At 40.0% G+C, this 15,499-nt stretch overlaps 2 protein-coding genes and 1 pseudogene across 2 annotated transcripts in view; 1 reads left to right on the plus strand and 2 right to left on the minus strand.

The window, feature by feature from the left end:
• Nucleotides 1–15,499, plus strand: part of ints14 (integrator complex subunit 14) — a 121,142-nt gene that overhangs the window by 98,535 nt on the left and 7,108 nt on the right. The gene's annotated exons all lie outside the window — the stretch shown is intronic.
• LOC139201433 (sodium/potassium/calcium exchanger 1-like) lies at nt 2,245–7,994 on the minus strand. Its single transcript, XM_070830748.1, has 9 exons — nt 6,924–7,994; nt 5,899–5,958; nt 5,501–5,609; nt 4,434–4,514; nt 3,655–3,743; nt 3,203–3,466; nt 3,021–3,110; nt 2,607–2,773; nt 2,245–2,494 (listed from the first exon to the last, which is right to left on the minus strand). Exons 1-9 carry the CDS (start codon nt 7,992–7,994, stop codon nt 2,245–2,247), a joined length of 2,181 nt encoding a protein of 726 aa, XP_070686849.1.
• Nucleotides 11,228–14,342, minus strand: LOC139201232 (sodium/potassium/calcium exchanger 1-like; annotated as a pseudogene).

Raw genomic sequence — 15,499 nt, forward strand, 5'->3', positions numbered from 1 at the left:
TCCCATCACATTTTCCCTTCACCTACGGTCACTGCTGCTTTTTTTTCTGGACGGCTCCTTAGACTCAGGACCGGTTCACCTGACTGGAGCCCTGAGCTCTTAAGCACAATGGGAAAATGACATCCAACGTAAAGCAACTGCCATGAGTTTCTTGTATACTGTTCGAGATGAGAGGCATGGAGTGACAGGCCTTGTGTTTGTAAATATTTAGAAAATCCACTGTATTTTCAGTATAACTATAGTAAAATGTTTGTACAGTTATTATACAGTCTATTTTATGACTGAAGCTGTGAGTAAGTATGTGAAAGTAAGTGTACGATCACATTGTTCAAATTCTTAAGTGGTCCTGGTGACCTTGTTAAGACTGTTGTTGCGTGTGTGTGTATAATAAGTATCCTCTCCTAGACATTCATGTTTTTACAAAGCACTTTGACAAGATGAGCTCTTGCCATTCATTCTCATTTACGTAACGGTTTGACCCAGCAGTCTACGCTTAAGTGACTTTTAATTCAACAGCTGCAGGACTTACTCTACTGTCCAATATTTCTATTACATGCAGTTAAAAAAAAAAAAAGAAACCCTGTGCACCTAGCAGGGCCATGCTCATATGCCCGAATACCCCAAAACTAGATGGTACCATGAAAACAATTATTAAACATAATATTATTTCTGAATTAATAAGGGAGTACGCAATTAATGTATATGCACAATGTTTATTTGTTTTGTCCTTTTTCATACAATGTACCAAAATAAGGGAACAGTACTTCTATGATTTACTTGCATTTTTTTAAGCAATACCTTTTTTTAAAGTGAGGATTGAATAATTTATGTGTTATATGGGACCACTGAGGATAGATATCCTTAAAAACAGTACAATCAAACTAAAGGTAAATGAATAAAAATGGAAAATAAATGTTTTAATTTGGTTAATCAACACAGTTTTTTTTTTTATAAAGAAAGTAATTTATTGACACAGTAATGGATCTATAAAAATGTACAGAGTATCTGTATTTTGTATATTTCCTTTTGGTCGTCACTGTGGTGTAGATGTCAGTTTTAGACACACGGGCAACAGTGCACTGATTAATGTGACATATGGAACATAAAAGGACATTTTAAATCTTTTTGAACAGATGACAGAGCAAGTTTCTTTGCACTGAGCATATTAAGTGTCCAGGGTATAAAGTTAGACCAGCAGTGCTGACCTGTCCTAATTCAAAATCACCTCCAAATAATGAGTGTGATCATTCACTGTGTTGATATTGTCTTTCACTATTAACTGACACCTGCCTAGATGTGACTCAGCTCCACAGCTTAATACTGGACTTCACCACAGTAACTTATGATGATACAATGCTGGATTAGACAAGGCTGTGTGCTTGGAATTAACACCAATCTCACAGCGTGTACATTTGCATTTTAATCACCTTGTTGTTGACTTTGTCAACACCTTTGTTGTTGTGACTAAAAAAACAAAAAAACTGAAAAAAAACACTGATGACCAAAACATCATTTGATGTCTACATGTTGTTTACAGGATTTGTCAATTTAAGCAATGTTTATGAGGTATTATTTATCGTTTGTAACACAAATACTAATTTGTATGATTTTTATAAAGGAATCAAATTTCTTCCCTGGCTGGATTTATAGTTTGCTTTCATTTATGAATAAACACGTTTATTCTATGGATGTCAGGTTTCATTTCTGCTATAAAAAAACTGCATGAAAGAACAGTGAGTTCAAGCAAGCTCAGGTTCTCTATGATGAATGTTATAAAACAGTTGTTGGCGCAAGTATATACTTACATATTATACAAAATTCACATTTAGAAACCTCATAATCTTCCAAAATGCACTTACTCTAGCTTTCTAATTCCATTGTGTTTTGTAAACAGTGAAAAAAAAAAAGTATTATCCCTGTTAATGTTCATTCTTTTACCGCACAACCTACACTACATTAGACAGTAGTTCTGCATCTCCTGATGTTATCCAAAAATGAATGTAAAAGCTGCCATCATTACAAAAAATGAGTATGTAACGTTCTAGGAAATGCTGTAGTATGTGTATTGCTGCTGACATACCAGAAACATGCCACTGGCAACAATGCAGAGTAACTACAGTAGCTTTCTGCAGTTTCTACAGATATCCAGACCCATGCTCACGAGATCCACACATGCGTGGGTTAACAGTTCTGCTTCAGGTCACAAGTGAAGAGAATGTCTGCTGTAGACAAGTGCTCACATGTTCAGATGGAGATGGGGCAGACAATGATTCGATCCTCCAGCATCACGCTAAGCACCAGGAAGATAAAGTAGAGCAGGAACATGGTGAAACCTAGTGCCTTATTCATTTTCCACTTACAGGATGCAATGGAGATGATGACAAAGAGGAGCATGATGAAGAGCAGCACGATGGCACAGAAGAGACCATTGCTGCTGACGGCCACCGGAGCCAAATTGTGGGTGGATGAGTACATGAGCCACGGGATGGGAAGACTTTTGAAGCAAAGTGACAGAGAGAGAAAATTAGAGGCAAAGAAATCCATAAACTGTGTGTTCAGCACCATGTTTTTTAACAATCGTGACACATCAGCCGACCAGAGCTCACCCCACAGTGATGTCGAAAATGTTACTGCCCACAGAGCTGGACACAGCCATGTCCCCCAGGCCTTTACGTGCCACAATCACACTGGTAATGAGGTCGGGGATGGATGTCCCTGCAGCCAGAATGGTCAGGCCCATGATCTCCTCTGAAATGCCGATGGTCTCACCCACCTACAAGGGCAGACCAGTGTTCAGAGTGGATAGAAGCTAAAGAAATGGAAAAGTAAATAAATCCTTTTCTCAACATTTAATTTATTTACTGGTTCAGGTAGATGAAAATGTAACTAAAAATCCTTTAATATATCCATGGACTCATGTGGACAATCTTTGTGAAAGCTGCATTGTGCCTGTGTGCACGATCAGAAGACAGGGCGACACATTTCAAATTCCACCTGTAAATGTTACCAGAGTTACTGACCTGATGGGCCCACCACACCATGAGGTAGGAGAATATACCAATCCATATAATAGAGCCCAGGAAGGTGGCCGCAAAGAATCTGCGGGATTTCTGTTGGACAAAGTAGGTGAAGTAAAAGCAAATCACAGTGTTGAGACATTTAAGAAACCACATCCGATCTCAGAGATGAACCTGGTTCTTACCTGGTTGCGAACATCTGGAACTGTGAGCCACAGAGGGAAGATTATGGGCAGCAGGAAGAGGTAGGTGGCCTGTTTACGTTGTGTGTCAGGCCACTCTAATGACAGAGGTTCGTCCTCTTTCTCCTCTTCTTCTCCGCCCTCCTCATCTTCATCCTCTTCATCATCTTCTTCACTGGACACATCGCTTTCTTCATCACTCTCCTCTTCATCACCGTCAGAGTCCTCTGACCCTCCTGACCCATCCTCTCCTGCTGGCACATCATCCTGAAGTGTTGGGGAAAGACATCGTGATGGACGGCAGTATAAGCAAAAGAGAAATACAAAAGGCCAAAGAAGACCGAAGAGGCAATTTGCCTAAAATCGTAGCTCTGTACGTTGACTCTTACATAGACAGGTATCAAAGACTGACTTCTGGGCGTTTTGATAACCACCGGGACATGGTTCGTGAGTACCTTCTTGTCCTCTGGCTGCTCCTTCTTCTCTGTTTCTTTGGATGGTGCAGCCTCTGGCTCTTTGGGCGGCTCAGTTTTCCCCGCACCACCTGCAAAAGGAATCCCAAAAATCTTGTGCATTTCCCTAAAGCCTCTTCCAAATTCAGCTATCTAAAAGAACTCCCATTTCATTGTATGACTGTAAGACTGGTCATAGGGAGAAATGCAGTGAATGTGTTATTAGGACTTACATGATGTATGAGGTCATCTTCATGGCAACTGAACTGAAATAACTCATTGTCTTCATAAGTGTGTGTATGCGGACTTAACTACATGAATTTATTGCATGCCTGTAGGCACTTTGCCTAGTCCTTAGTACATTTTGTATGTTGTTTTTATACAGTACATTGTACCTGTATGCAATTCAATGTATTGCTTGCATTTTATTTACATTGCCCTGTGTGTACTTCATATTTTACTACTGGTCACCCATCTACAGTATGCTTCCAAGCAGCATAAAATTATGCTTAATACAAACCTTCCCACTGGCTGCAATAAAGATATCTCATGTTTTTATAATGGAGGGCATGTATCATCAACATCTGATCTTTCTGCTGTCACAGAACCGCTTTGACTCATTCAATTCACATGCTTAACTATTTTAGCTGTATGGTTTTAATGTGAAAGAGAGCTTTGCAGCCATATGATGAGCAGCTTTCAGACTCTGTTCCTGAGCTGACTCTGAAAGCTTAATGAAAGACGCCTGATCATTTGATGATCATCACATCCTTCCATTTTACCTTCACTTTTGTCTTGAGTTTTGCTCTCTGCTGTCCGTTTAGCCACATTACTCAGAGTTTCAGCCTTATCCTTAAATTTCCCTACGAACAATCAAACAAGCAAAAACAAACTTACTGAATTACTCAGTCATGTGATAATAAATACAATAACTTCACAGTTTAACGGTTACATTGAGGGCATATAAGCAGTCACATCATTCAGAAATTAAGCAGAGAGAGAGAAAAACTGGCTGTATATCATCAAAAACAACAACAGCATCATAATCTGCACAGTATAAGACAGGACAGGATCTCATTTTTGCTCTCAATGAAATCCTGTTATACTGTACATGAATTCCACTGCTTCGACATCTATTCAAGATCCAGATTTTATAGGCTCATTCAAAAGCTGGTGGTGCTGGAGTAGTGGAGTGTTTACTACCTAGAATCGCTGACAGACGAGCAAACTGGGAGTCACAAACCAGGTACACACATTAAATTCACTCTACTGTAACCTTGCCTCAGGCAAGCATGAAACAGGAAAACATAAACAATGCTCTGAGATACTCCTAGTATGATCACCATAGCACAATGGACTGTAAAGCTACGGAAGCCTTACTAAACTATCAGACTACCACTAGAGAAGCTGCACAGCGCCAGACCATCAGCACATTGTTTAATCAGCCAGGCCCACAGTTATCAGATTAGATTACTCTTTCGTTATCACACTGGTTTGACAGATATCACTTTTTGGTATGCCTCTCATATTGTAGACTTTTGAAATAATTAATAACTGATAATTATTGAGTGTAAATAATAAAATAAAAGACCACAGCTATGTGAGTCCTAAGAATCATTTTCATATTTCACTGTGGGCCTGCATATGGATCCCTCAATAGATATAGATAGATAGCGGTAGGTATTTATCTGCTTAGTATCAATCTGGTCTTAGTGCTGCCTTCATTTGGGACACTTTGCTAATCCATTTTACTATGGGGAGGACGTAGCACTCAGAGACTCATTATAATAGCAGTTTTAAAGGCAAACAGTTATCATTAGGGCAATCATTGTGGTGATGTGGTACTCACCCTCTCCTAGAGGGTCTAGTGTATGGATCATAAGTTGGAAGATGGTGTTTCTCATGGTGCTGTTGTGCAAAGAAGCTGAACTTCCCCCTCGCTGAAGGGGTGGCTTCAACTGGGGAAAGAGATGGCTGAGGTCAAGACAACTACTCACAATAACAGACAGTGACACATCAGTGTTACACAATCATGCCATCGTGGAGGTCAGGCTTGTATTTTTTTCTCGAGGAGTGCATTTACATGTGCCAGCAAGTCCTGCTCATTAAAAGAATTGTACAAAGGTCAATAGGATGTAAATCAACATGTAGACAAATGAACACTGCGGGTGTCTAGGGGTACAAGGATGTTGATTTTTGTGTCTTTCTATTTGCGGTTAATTGATTGGTTGATTGTCTGATTTTTACCTTTAACCGATTCTGGTCCTCTGGAGCAGGTGGGGCATTATCTTCATCGTCCCCATTTGTCTGCGTGTGACAATGTTTTTTTCAGTGATAATCATTCATTGGTAGAGATAGACCAAACTTATTTCATTATCTTTTAATGCTTGAATATCAGTATATACATAAACTATGAGCTTATACACTGCTATCACACACTCAGATCACAGATTTTGGTAGAGTTAAATGTGAGTAACAAAATGGAGCTCTGTATAATACTTTTGAGTTTATTCTTGTGCAAGAATAGTATGTATGATGTATGTAGTATTAAGTATGATGTGAAATAGCATTTTCAACAGATGAAATAAATACATTAGGAACCCAGCTCCAGCAGTATATGCGGATCAATAAATAATCTGAGGGTTCACAAATACAGTAGCATCACTTTGTGTAAATTAAGACTCAATCACACTTACCAGGGTTAAACACAGTATATGTTGATGCTACAGTTTGTACAGAGTGGTAGCTCCTGAAGGGATTAGTTTGCTATGGCTGATCAGCTTTCGTCCCCAACAGCCTTTGCTCACATCATTTTACTGTCACCCTTTTGACATAATTTGTATACAACCCGACAGGAGGTGGGAGCAGAGATGCCATGAGTTATGAGTAATGTGACTCTCCATTTTAGAAATCAACTACTGTGCTTGTGATTTATATAACAGAAAAAGAAAATAAAATATGTGTGAGTTAAAGGGCTAGTTTCACTTTTGAGAATATGCATCCGTGCAATCATTATGTGACAGTATTACTTTTGAGTTAAAAATGTGTTACTCCTTAAAGCTCAATAGCTTTGTTCTCAATTACATTCCACTGTTGTTCCAAATGAGTATGCTAATATGCTTAGAAGCATTTAGACAACTTTGGACAAATGCCTGAAAACTTCAGGGTGTTTTCTACGATATAAATGTCTCATAACAGATTCAATATTGTGTCAACTGAGGACAAGACATCAGATTTAGACCTGGTTAATATTCTGTCACATGAGTGCTTACCTCTTCAGGTTCCTCCACAGCAATGACTTTGACAATGCTCTGGTGTTTGTAGAGTTGGGTCTTGAAGGCTCGTTCTATCTGCACATTGAACTTCATGAAAGTCACATAGAGAGCGTAACTGGCCACCAGCATCATGCTCTCCCACCACAAAATGAAATTATCCAAGAAGAAGATGATGAGTAAGATGAGGTCGAGTATATAGAAGGAAACATCTCTGAAAAGTGGCCACCAGGTTAGATGAAGAACCTCGCGTGAAAACAAAGCACACATTCCAATCACAAACAAAATGTTGAAAACTGCCGAACCAACGATTGTTCCAATACCCACATTACTGTGGGCAATGAAGACTCCTATCAAGGAGGTGAAAAGCTCAGGAGCAGAACCTCCAGCAGCCATAAATGTGGCTCCCGCTACATCATCAGAGATGGCTAACTTGTCTGTAATTACCCCCAGAGCAGGTACAAAGAACTCATCACACACAATTGCAAGTGCAATGAACATGTACATCATCCCAAAAATGTGAAGGATCACCCAGCCTCGTCTGCGGTCTTTGATAGAAAATAGATCTTCAGGGTATTCACCCTTAACGTGTGGAGCTTCACCAGGAGAAGCAGGAGTGATGGTGGTTACTGGAGGAGCTGGAGCTGGTGTGGGTGTCTCCTGTGGAGGCTCAGGGGCCACATAGATGCAGTGCACAATAGTCCGGTTTGTGGTTGGCAATGATCGAGATTCAGTGGTATTGGTAGTGGAAGTGGGAGAGGGAGTGGGAGTAGATGCCTCAAAATCTAAACTTGTATCTGGATGATGTACCACATGCATTTCAGGTGTTGTTTGATCTGTGGGCTCTAATTCAACTGCTGCAGTGAGAGGTTCCTCCAGCCCCTGAGTCTCTACTGCAGCTTCCTCCACACCTTCTGTTGAACCTCCAAAATCCTCTCCAATCTGAGGCATTGGCAAAGGCGCAAACAGTCTGGCACTGATGGTCAGGTGGTAGAGGGTACAGAGAAAAACGCCAGAGAGGAGAAACAGGACCCGGCTCAGCTGCAGTCTCTTCCTTCTTGTAGAATACATTTTCCTCTCCTGCAGTGATGCCACTGGCTATGGAGAATTAAGCTGCATAAATGGGCTTTGGTAGAGGACAAGTCCAGCGCTCTCCCCAGCAGACCATGGGGTGACAGAATCCAAAACTTCAGTGGCGTGATTCATTTTACATCTTCAACTCCTTGGAAAACTGAGTCTATTGTAAATGAAAGACAGTAATACAGATAAAATGACATTTAGATGACAAGTGGCACAACAGTTGTATGTTTCAAAGCATTTGAATTATTCAAACAATGCACCACATACATTATTGTCTGTCATAGCATTACTGATAAGCCCATTTAGAAGCTGTTATTAGTCATTCCTTTGCATGTTGGTTGTTTCCGAGAAACAGAATGATCAAAGCGAATGTCAGACAAATACAAACACAAGCAAAGGCAAAACATAAATACACAGAGAAGGGAAAAAATGGATAAAAACTAGTGGAAACTTACCCCAGAATTTGCAATGTCAAGGATGCAAAAATCTCTAATAGCAGATACCCACAGCTGGGTAGCTGTGGCACAAACTAAAGTCCAAACTGTTGCCAATGGCCAAAGGGTTATGTAGGACACAGGACAAGTCTTCACAATGGATCAGCATAATACCTAATACCTGAGGTCTTCTAAGAGGATTATGTGCATTGTCTCACTCTCACTTCATCGCAAGCCTACCATGGTGGTATATAATTTAATGCAAAATAAAGGTGGGGCTTTAGTCTAATGCTATTATGTTGCAAAATAATTGCATGAAAAACATTTTATGAAGCCTGAGACTGGTACCTGGAAATAACACTTTGATTACATAATGAAACATCACAATTTGAACTGCAACGGGGCACTTAAAACACCAGTCTAAAATATATAGTGTCCATAACCCAACAGCATTATTGTTATATTGAATTTTCCCATTTAAAAGACTGTATAACATAGGAACTATTTATTCTACATGACACAGTTTTCACCCGGACGCCATTAGTGGTGCACATTACGACACAAATGTGGCGTGAGAAAGTAGTCGCTGTTCAGCTTACGTGCAAACGTTTGCCTACACGACAGCGGACAACACATGATAGTTTAAATGCACTTTTGATCCTGTATTCATCCTTCCGCAGGGACATCCCAAAACTGACAGGCCTCCTGTTCCTGGTTACGGTTGCTAAGCTATGATTGGCCAATCGCTGTTGGGGCGGAGTCAGTTACCAACGTCAAAACTGCTAAAACGTCCAAACTTAATCAAGCCAATTTAAACTAGTAATGTTATGTTAAAGAGATGCAGTGGAGTTGGCTGCACCAGGATTTAATCTCACATGGCTGAGCTCTGATTTGTTCCCCCGCCACGTCCTGAAAAAACATCCTGATAGAAGGATGTTATGGCTCCAAGCTACATGCTAACGCTATATGCTCATCTGTCAGTGTGTATTAACCCTGTACCAGCTTAGTTTATTTTAAGGACGCGAAGCCATGCCAGTTTTAAAAGCATGAATTTAATATTAGCAGCTGTAGCTTAATGCTAGTACCACAGAAGCTGTTAGCCAGTAGCACATGCAGCTGCAGAGAGAGAACCAGTGAGCTCATCCTCTTTGCAGAATCAAGGTCGTTAAGAACTGCATAAAAACTAATAGCCTGTTAAAGAATAGTTTGTAGTTGGACCCTGCAAAAGAGAGGGGAATCTCCGGAGATCAAAGTTAAGGTAACGCAGGAGAAAGTGAGCCCTGTAAGGAGTCCACAGAGGAGAGGACCGAGCAGGTAAGTTCACCATACAGTCACCACATCACTTCTTTTACCACGTGCTTTTAGTTGTTTACCTTTACAGACGCAACAGAAGTTTAGTGAGTCCTTATTAGCTAGAAGTGCAGTAGCCCATAACAGACACTGCTACAGTCCATATTAGTTGCATGTAATCTGATCCTTTGTCAAAATAAAGTGAGTGATTAGTTTCAAAATGACCAACAACGTGTGCTATGGCTTTATATGAAACAGAGATCTTATTGTCTAATTCACTGTTTTTAGTAGCATATTGTTTTACCTGTTTATTTGCCACTATGACATTGCATATATGGACCATAGGCTGCTGCACTGGCATGTGGTACCAGAGTGTCGCTTCACTGGATTACACCCCTTTGGACACTGTTTTTACAATGTCTATTGGCATCTAATGCTCAAACTATTGGCATTTTGTGCATTCAAAACTGATACTGTAAAATGGCAATTAGTATCTTTGGGGGAAAAAAAGTCAGCAAGGTAACACTTTCATGTTTGAGTCTATGTACAGCGCCAGTGGAATGTGAATGTAATGTTTAATAAGCATCACTTATTTTCAGTGTTGCCTTTTTTGCTTTGTTGTGCAGGGAAAATAGTTGATGTTGTTGTGTGCTTCCCTGCTCTAATTCTGTTAGAGGCACACAGCAGTAGTCAATGTCCATTTATGTACTGTAAATAAAGACAGTGAAACTTTTGATTGTCTCAAGAGTTTTAATACAGACACTTCATCAGAGCGTCTTTGCAGTTGCACTAGACTTCAAGACTTTTAGAAATGTAAAAATGTGAAAGGGATGTCTGTTATTCTGCTTATATGTGAATTTGACATTTGACTAAATTAATAATATCCAGCAAGTGAGAATCCGTGTTATTTTTTTAAAACTATGGTTTTGAAGTTTTGAAATTTACAAAAACTCACAGGCTAAATCTTACATAAAATCTTACAGTGGGTGTTCTTCACTTTTTGAGCTACCGGGTATTTTAAATTAAAAGAAAGATTTTACCCTCATGTAGACATGAGACATCATGAAAAAGCAGTTGGGTGGAAAAAAAATCAAATATGACTCATTTTAACTTCTTACAGACAACTACTGTGTTTCATTCAAGTCTTCATCATAGTTTTGTGAAGTTGTTGTAACAGCGCATAAAGCCTAGTAAGGGATCTTCTCTTCACTGGTGCAATAAAACATTTCTGCAGCCTTGGTACACCTTGTGTCCTGATCGAACAGGGGACCAACTCAGTTACATCTAACCCTCCTATTGGATAGTAAATGTGACAATACTGGTGTGTATGTAGACTCAGATGCAGTGTATTTGGTCTGTGAATGTAGAAGGCGATCAAATAATGGACCATAAATCAAGAGGTACCTGCTAAATATGATAAGGCATATACAAAAGGCATATGAAGAAATATAAACAATTTCATGAGAATATATACATAAACATACAAAAATGTTGAGCCCTTTAATCTACGGCAACAGGACAGACAATGATGCGATATGTCAGCATCAGACTAAGCACCAGGAAGATAAAGTAGAGCAGCAACAGCTTGAAACCCAGCACCTTATTTAGCTTCCATTTGCAGCATGCAATGAAGATGATGAAAAAGAAGAGCATGAGGAAGAGCAGCACAGCTGCACAGATGATGCCACTGCTACGGACGGCCACTGGAGACAGACCATGGATGGACGAGTACAGGAGCCATGGGACTGGAAGACTTTTACAGAGAAAAAGAGCGAGCAAGAGAGAGACAAACAAACACATCAACTGCGTGTTAATCTGCTTTTTTTTTTTTTTTAATTAGTGACACATCAGGCTATTGGAGCTCACCCCACAGTGATATGGAAGATGTTACTGCCCACAGAGCTGGACACAACCATATCCCCCAGGCCTTTACGCGCCACAATCACACTTGTAATGAGGTTGGGGTTGGATGCTCCTGTTGCCAGAATGGTTATAATCTGATGTGAGATGCCGATGGTTTCATCCACCTACAGAGTGTAAACCAGCATTCAGACTTAATAGAAACTACAACATTTTTTCAGAGGTTTTTCCCAGTCTTTATTTCTCTACCTTCTCTACCTTCTTTGTTGTCGAGCAAACTTAGCTCTTGTTTTTTGTGTTATTTGCATTGTCTCCCTACTTACATGTAAAGCGTCATTGAGTTTCTTAAAGGCATTATACAGTATAAAGTGTTATACTGTAATTCTTACAATAAGTGAGAATTTTAGCAATAGAAAAAAATTGCATAGTGTTTTTCTGCACTAGGTTTCCTGTTTGCACCAGTCTATTTGAAATAGAAATAATAATAGAGCAGTAACTGACCTGATGGGCCCACCAAATAATTACATAGGAGAAGACAGCAATCCACACAATAGAGCCCAGGAAAGTGACCACAAATGATTTTTTGGATTTCTGTTGGAGAAAGGATGTGATATAAAAGCAAATCACAGTGTTGAGGCATTTAAGAAACCACATCTGATCTCAGATATGGACCTGGTTCTTACCTGGTTGCGAACATCTGGAAGTGTGAGCCACAGAGGGAAGATTATGGGAAGCAGGAAGAGGTAGGTGGCCTGTCTACGTCGTGAGTCAGGCCACTTTAAAGACAGAGGCTCGTCCCTTTTATCTACATTCTCATAATTTTTATTCTTACTGGAATCATCGCCGTCTTTATCAATGTCATCTTCGTCACTTTCAGCATCTTCAGACACTCCTAACTCCTGCTCACCTGCAGGCACGTCCTCCTAAGAACAGGAATTTGATTTGTTGATTAAGTTGGGCAATAGTTAAGGCATATGAAAGGTAAAATTAAGACCAAAGACCAGACTCAGATGCAGAAGATAGTGTTTATGTGTTTGGATATTACTGTAAATATTGGAGTTTAATTTATGCATTTTTGCCTGTGAATGCACACTGACACTAAAGAGGCCATTTGCCTGGAACTGTAACTCTATATATTGGCTCATAAATAAGTTTCAAAGACTGACATCTGACCTTTTTGATAACCACCTCTCTTCTTTTCTGGCTACTCTTTTTATTCTTTGATGCTACAGTTTGTACAGAGCTGTGGCCCTCAAAGCATTATTTTGTTGGGACTGGTTTGCAATTAACATTTCTGTCTTTTAACATGATTAGCATATAACCCATTTCAGTGTCTTGTACTAATCAGCATGACAGTGAGGGAGACAAAATTAGGCATGAGTGAACAAACAATTTTCACTAGATTGGCTGCATCAGTTTTGCATAATGGGACATGAGACACTGCTTATGTTAATATGATAAAACCGCAGTTTTGTGTTGAATATTGAAATATCACAAACTGTATTTATTCTGAACTCAGCAACTATATATAATTATATACCGGTATTGTAACATGCAACTGCAGTATTCAAAATATGCTTTGATATATTAAGTCACTGTTGGTCAAATGGCTGCAAACTGTTCCATAAAGTTAATGGTTCTCCCACACAAGAAAAACAAATGACTAATTAATGATATTATTATTTGGAAAAATGTTGGTCACATGAGTGCTTACCTCTTCAGGTTCCTCCACAGCAATGACTTTGACAATGCTCTGGTGTTTGTAGAGTTGGGTCTTGAAGTCTTGTTCTATCTGCACATTGAACTTCATGAAAGTCACATAGAGAGCGTAACTGGCCACCAGCATCATGCTCTCCCACCACAAAATGAAATTATCCAAGAAGAAGATGATGAGTAAGATGAGGTCGAGTATATAGAAGGAAACAGTGGCCACCAGGTTAGATGAAGAACCTCGCGTGAAAACAAAGCACACATTCCAATCACAAACAAAATGTTGAAAACTGCCGAACCAACGATTGATCCAATACCCACATTACTGTGGGCGATGAAGACTCCTATGAAGAGGGCAAAAAATGAAGGGATGGATCTTCCAGCAGCCATAAATGTGGCTCCCGCTACATCATCAGAGATGGCTAACTTGTCTGTAATTACCCCCAGAGCAGGAACAAAGAACTCATCGCACACAATCACAAGTGCAATGAACATGTACATCATCCCAAAAATGTGAAGGATCACCCAGCCTTGTCTGCGGTCTTTGATAGAAAATAGATCTTCAGGGTATTCACCCTTAACGTGTGGAGCTTTACCAGGAGAAGCAGGAGTGATTGTGGTTACTGGAGGAGCTGGAGCTGGTGTCTCCTGTGGAGGTTCAGGGGCCACATAGATGCAATGTAAAGTAGTCTGGTTTGTGGTTGGCAATGGTGGAGGTTCAGTGGTATTGGTAGTGGGAGTGAGAGTAGATGCCTCAAAATGTAAATTTGTATCTGCATGATGAATCGCATGCATCTCTGGTGTTGTTTGATCTGTGGGCTTTAAATCATTTGCTGCAGTGAGAGGTTCCCCCATCCCTTGAGTCTCTACTGCAGCCTCATCCACGCCCTCTGTTGAACCTCCAGTCTGAACCACTGGCAAAGGAGCATACAGTCTGGCACTGATGGTCAGGTGGTAGAGGGTACAGAGAAAAACACCGGAGAGGATAAACAGGACCCGGCTCAGCTGCGATCGCCTCCTTCTTGTACAATTCATTTTGCCCCAGACAAGCAGTGGTATTGGCTACGAAAATGCCTAGAGAGAGAGATTTAGAGATAAATGGGTAGTGGTAAAGGGCAAGTCCAGCTTTCTCAGAAGTTAGGGACTATCCTAAATTTCACTGGTGTCCTTCATGTCACATCTGTGGTATCTGATATGGTATGTGTCTCTGATATGTGATATGTGATATGTGTGTGTCCTCTCTGTGGATGTTTAGGTAAGAGCCAGAGAGGAGGTATGGTACGTGTTAACCTATAGGGTCATGGTGTGGTAGGGTCATGGTCTTGTAGGGTGACTTCTAAAGTGTGACCATTTCTGTGCATTCCTTCGTATTTGGACAAGACCCCCTTTAGGTCTCGTTACTGATGGAAACCATATGATGAGATAAGCTTTCTTTGTTATTGATGGAAACCATATGATGAGATAAGCTTTCTTTGTTATTGATGGAAACCATATGATGAGATAAGCTTTCTTTGTTATTGATGGAAACCATATGGTGACATAAGCTTTTAAGGTATAAAAAGGTGGTCAAGAGGAAGACACATACTCAGCTGGGGGTTACACTGTCCGTAAGGGACATGGAATTGGCTTCACGTCTTCCCAGGCAACCATGGCGCCTGTTAGACAACTGATCTTTTTGTCATAAACTTATTTTTATGCAACAAGTCGTTGTCAGCGGACGTTTTCCTTTCATCATCTGCACATCATCGTTACCTGAGGAGTCATGACACATCCGTGGCTCTTTGGTAAACCCAGCCTATTGAAATAAAAGATTAAAAAAAAAAGAGAATGAAGCTGCAGATGGATCGTAACACAGTTTCTGTGTTTCAGAACTGAACATTTTATACTGGATTTATTGCATTAGACTACATTAATTTTAATAAAGTGAACCTAATAAACAAGCAACTGAGTGTGTATATGTGTACAAATCTCCAAGGCACAGTTGTAGGAGATTGGACAAGTATTCACCATATCTCAGGTCTTCTAAGAGGATTATGTGCAGTGTCCCATTTTCACACACAAACTCATCAGGAAAACATTGGTGGAGATTTTTGCAATATTAATCCAACAGTTATAAACATACAATAACCGTAACTGTTTTACCGTCACCAGGCGATTGTTCTTCCCCAGTTTCTTTGCAAAACTGTCCACCAAATAATCAAG

The sequence above is a fragment of the Pempheris klunzingeri genome, chromosome 5 (genome assembly GCF_042242105.1).
Source record: "Pempheris klunzingeri isolate RE-2024b chromosome 5, fPemKlu1.hap1, whole genome shotgun sequence".
Lineage (NCBI taxonomy): Eukaryota > Metazoa > Chordata > Actinopteri > Acropomatiformes > Pempheridae > Pempheris > Pempheris klunzingeri.

Excerpts from the sequence above, each read along its gene's own strand:
- LOC139201433 (XM_070830748.1), bottom strand. The coding sequence starts at position 7,994 with ATGTATTCTACAAGAAGGAAGAGACTGCAGCTGAGCCGGGTCCTGTTT. Across the intron at positions 3,467-3,654 it reads AGCAGCCAGAGGACAAGAAG|GATGATGTGCCAGCAGGAGA; the intron begins GTACTCACGAAC and ends CCAACACTTCAG. Across the intron at positions 2,774-3,020 it reads TGGTGTGGTGGGCCCATCAG|GTGGGTGAGACCATCGGCAT; the intron begins GTCAGTAACTCT and ends CTGCCCTTGTAG.